Genomic DNA, 2,093 nt, shown 5'->3' with positions numbered 1-2,093 from the left:
TCTTCTAGACATGTGTTTAAGATCATACGGTCATATATATAATAAAGCTCTGTATGATCTACGTTTTCTTCATAGACACATGTCTATATAATACGTTTTCTTCATATTAGTCCATATATATAATTAACTTAGTTTTCTTCTAGACATGTGTTTAAGAAATTAGTATCTACGTTTAATCAATGAGAGAACATATGAGATACAACAATTAAGTGCATACATCATACGTAGATACTAATTTCTTTTTTGTTTTTGTTTTTGTTTTTGTTTAGTTACAACAACAATCGATCGAGCAGTATTACAACTGTCTATTGGACAATTCTATTCGGCGAAAACAATAAGTCCAAAAGAATACAAAGGTTACGTATTTGTGTGTAATATTTCGTGAATGCTTTTCTAGTTCTCTTGGGTTTATACTACTAATAATTCTATTTAATTCTCTTTAAGTTATTAAGTTTTTGAAATTGATTTTTAATATTTTAGGTCTATTTAATGTCGTCAAACAACGACATTCCAGTAACAAGACGTTGGATGTACGAAAGAATTGATCACACAATTAATGATGTTTCAAGAGAATATTGCCAAGGATTAGCAAATTTTATAAGATTTGCTAAGAGTCAACCTTTATTTCTCGAGAAAGGCATACTCCATTGTCCTTGCTTCAAGTGTGAGAACGGAAAAATGTGGGATGAGCAGACCGTGACAAATCATTTATATATCAGAGGATTTATGCTTAACTATTGGGTTTGGATTTCTCATGGAGAAAATTACAACACTGCTGATATTCATTCTTCTACCGAAGATGCCTCTGGGTCTGAGTCTCACACAGAACCAGTAGATCCTTATGTGACAATGGTTTCAGATGCATTTGATAATCCAGAGTCAAGATTTGATCAAAACATGGAAGAAGAGCCTAATGCTGAAGCAAAAATGTTTTATGATATTTTGGACGCTGCAAAAAATCCAATTTATGATGGTTGTAAAGAAGGTCTTTCGCAACTATCTCTAGCAGTTCGACTCATGAGTTTGAAGACATATTATAATTTGCCTCAAAACTGTATGGACACAATTTCTAAAATGGTGAAAGAATATTTGCCAGAAGGTAACAACTCAATGAATTCCTACTATGATATAAAGAAGCTTATGCGATCTTTGGGTTTACCTTATCAGAAAATTGATGTTTGTCGAGATAATTGCATGATTTTTTGGAAAGATGCTGCGTCGAAAGAGAACTGTCAATTTTGTGGCAAAGATAGATTTCATCCTACTCAAAAGCCTGAGCAGAAAAAAGTTGCATATAGCCAGATGTTTTATTTGCCAGTAGCCGATAGATTAAAGAGATTGTATCAATCTGATAATACAGCAAAAGATATGAGATGGCACGCAGAACACTTTGTGAAGACCGGAGAAATGTCTCATCCATCGGATGGAGAAGCATGGAAACATTTTAACAAGGTATATCCTGATTTTGCATCTGAACCAAGAAATATATACCTTGGGTTATGTACAGATGGTTTCAATCCATTTGGTATGTCAGGACATAATTATTCACTATGGCCGGTAATTTTAACTCCGTCTAATCTGTCACCTGAATTGTGCATGAAACAAGAATTTATGTTTTTATCAGTTCTAGTTCCTGGTCCAAATCATCCTAAGAGAAGTCTTGATATCTTTCTTCAACCTTTGATAGAAGAATTGAAAGATTTGTGGTATAACGGAGTTCAGGCATATGACCGTTATACAAAGCAGAACTTTCTTTTACGAGCTGTACTTATGTGGACAATAAGTGACTTTCCAGCTTATGCTATGCTTTCGGGTTGGACAACTCATGGCCGGTTGGCTTGTCCTTATTGTTTGGATCAGACAAATGCATTTCAACTGAAGAATGGTAGAAAAACGAGGTTGTTTGATTGTCATCGTTCATTTTTGCCGAATGACCATAGCTACAGGCGGAACAAGAAAAACTTTCGGAAAGGGCGGCTTGTGAATGATACTCCACCTCAATTGCTAACAGGTGAAGAATTGTGGAATAAAGTCAATGTTTTGCCTAAAACAGTTGATTGTGGTGGAAACCATGGGCGATTACAAGGATACGG

At 34.8% G+C, this 2,093-nt stretch overlaps 1 protein-coding gene across 1 annotated transcript in view; it reads right to left on the bottom strand.

Moving 5' to 3' along the window:
• LOC104715082 (something about silencing protein 10) overlaps positions 1-2,093 on the bottom strand; it is a 13,413-nt gene that overhangs the window by 2,187 nt on the left and 9,133 nt on the right. The window contains 1 exon segment of the mRNA XM_010432532.1: positions 1,750-1,787. Within this exon segment, the coding sequence (XP_010430834.1) occupies positions 1,750-1,787 (38 nt within the window).

Source organism: Camelina sativa, chromosome 9 (assembly GCF_000633955.1).
Source record: "Camelina sativa cultivar DH55 chromosome 9, Cs, whole genome shotgun sequence".
NCBI lineage: Eukaryota > Viridiplantae > Streptophyta > Magnoliopsida > Brassicales > Brassicaceae > Camelina > Camelina sativa.
This window is presented reverse-complemented; position numbering and strand designations above follow the sequence as displayed.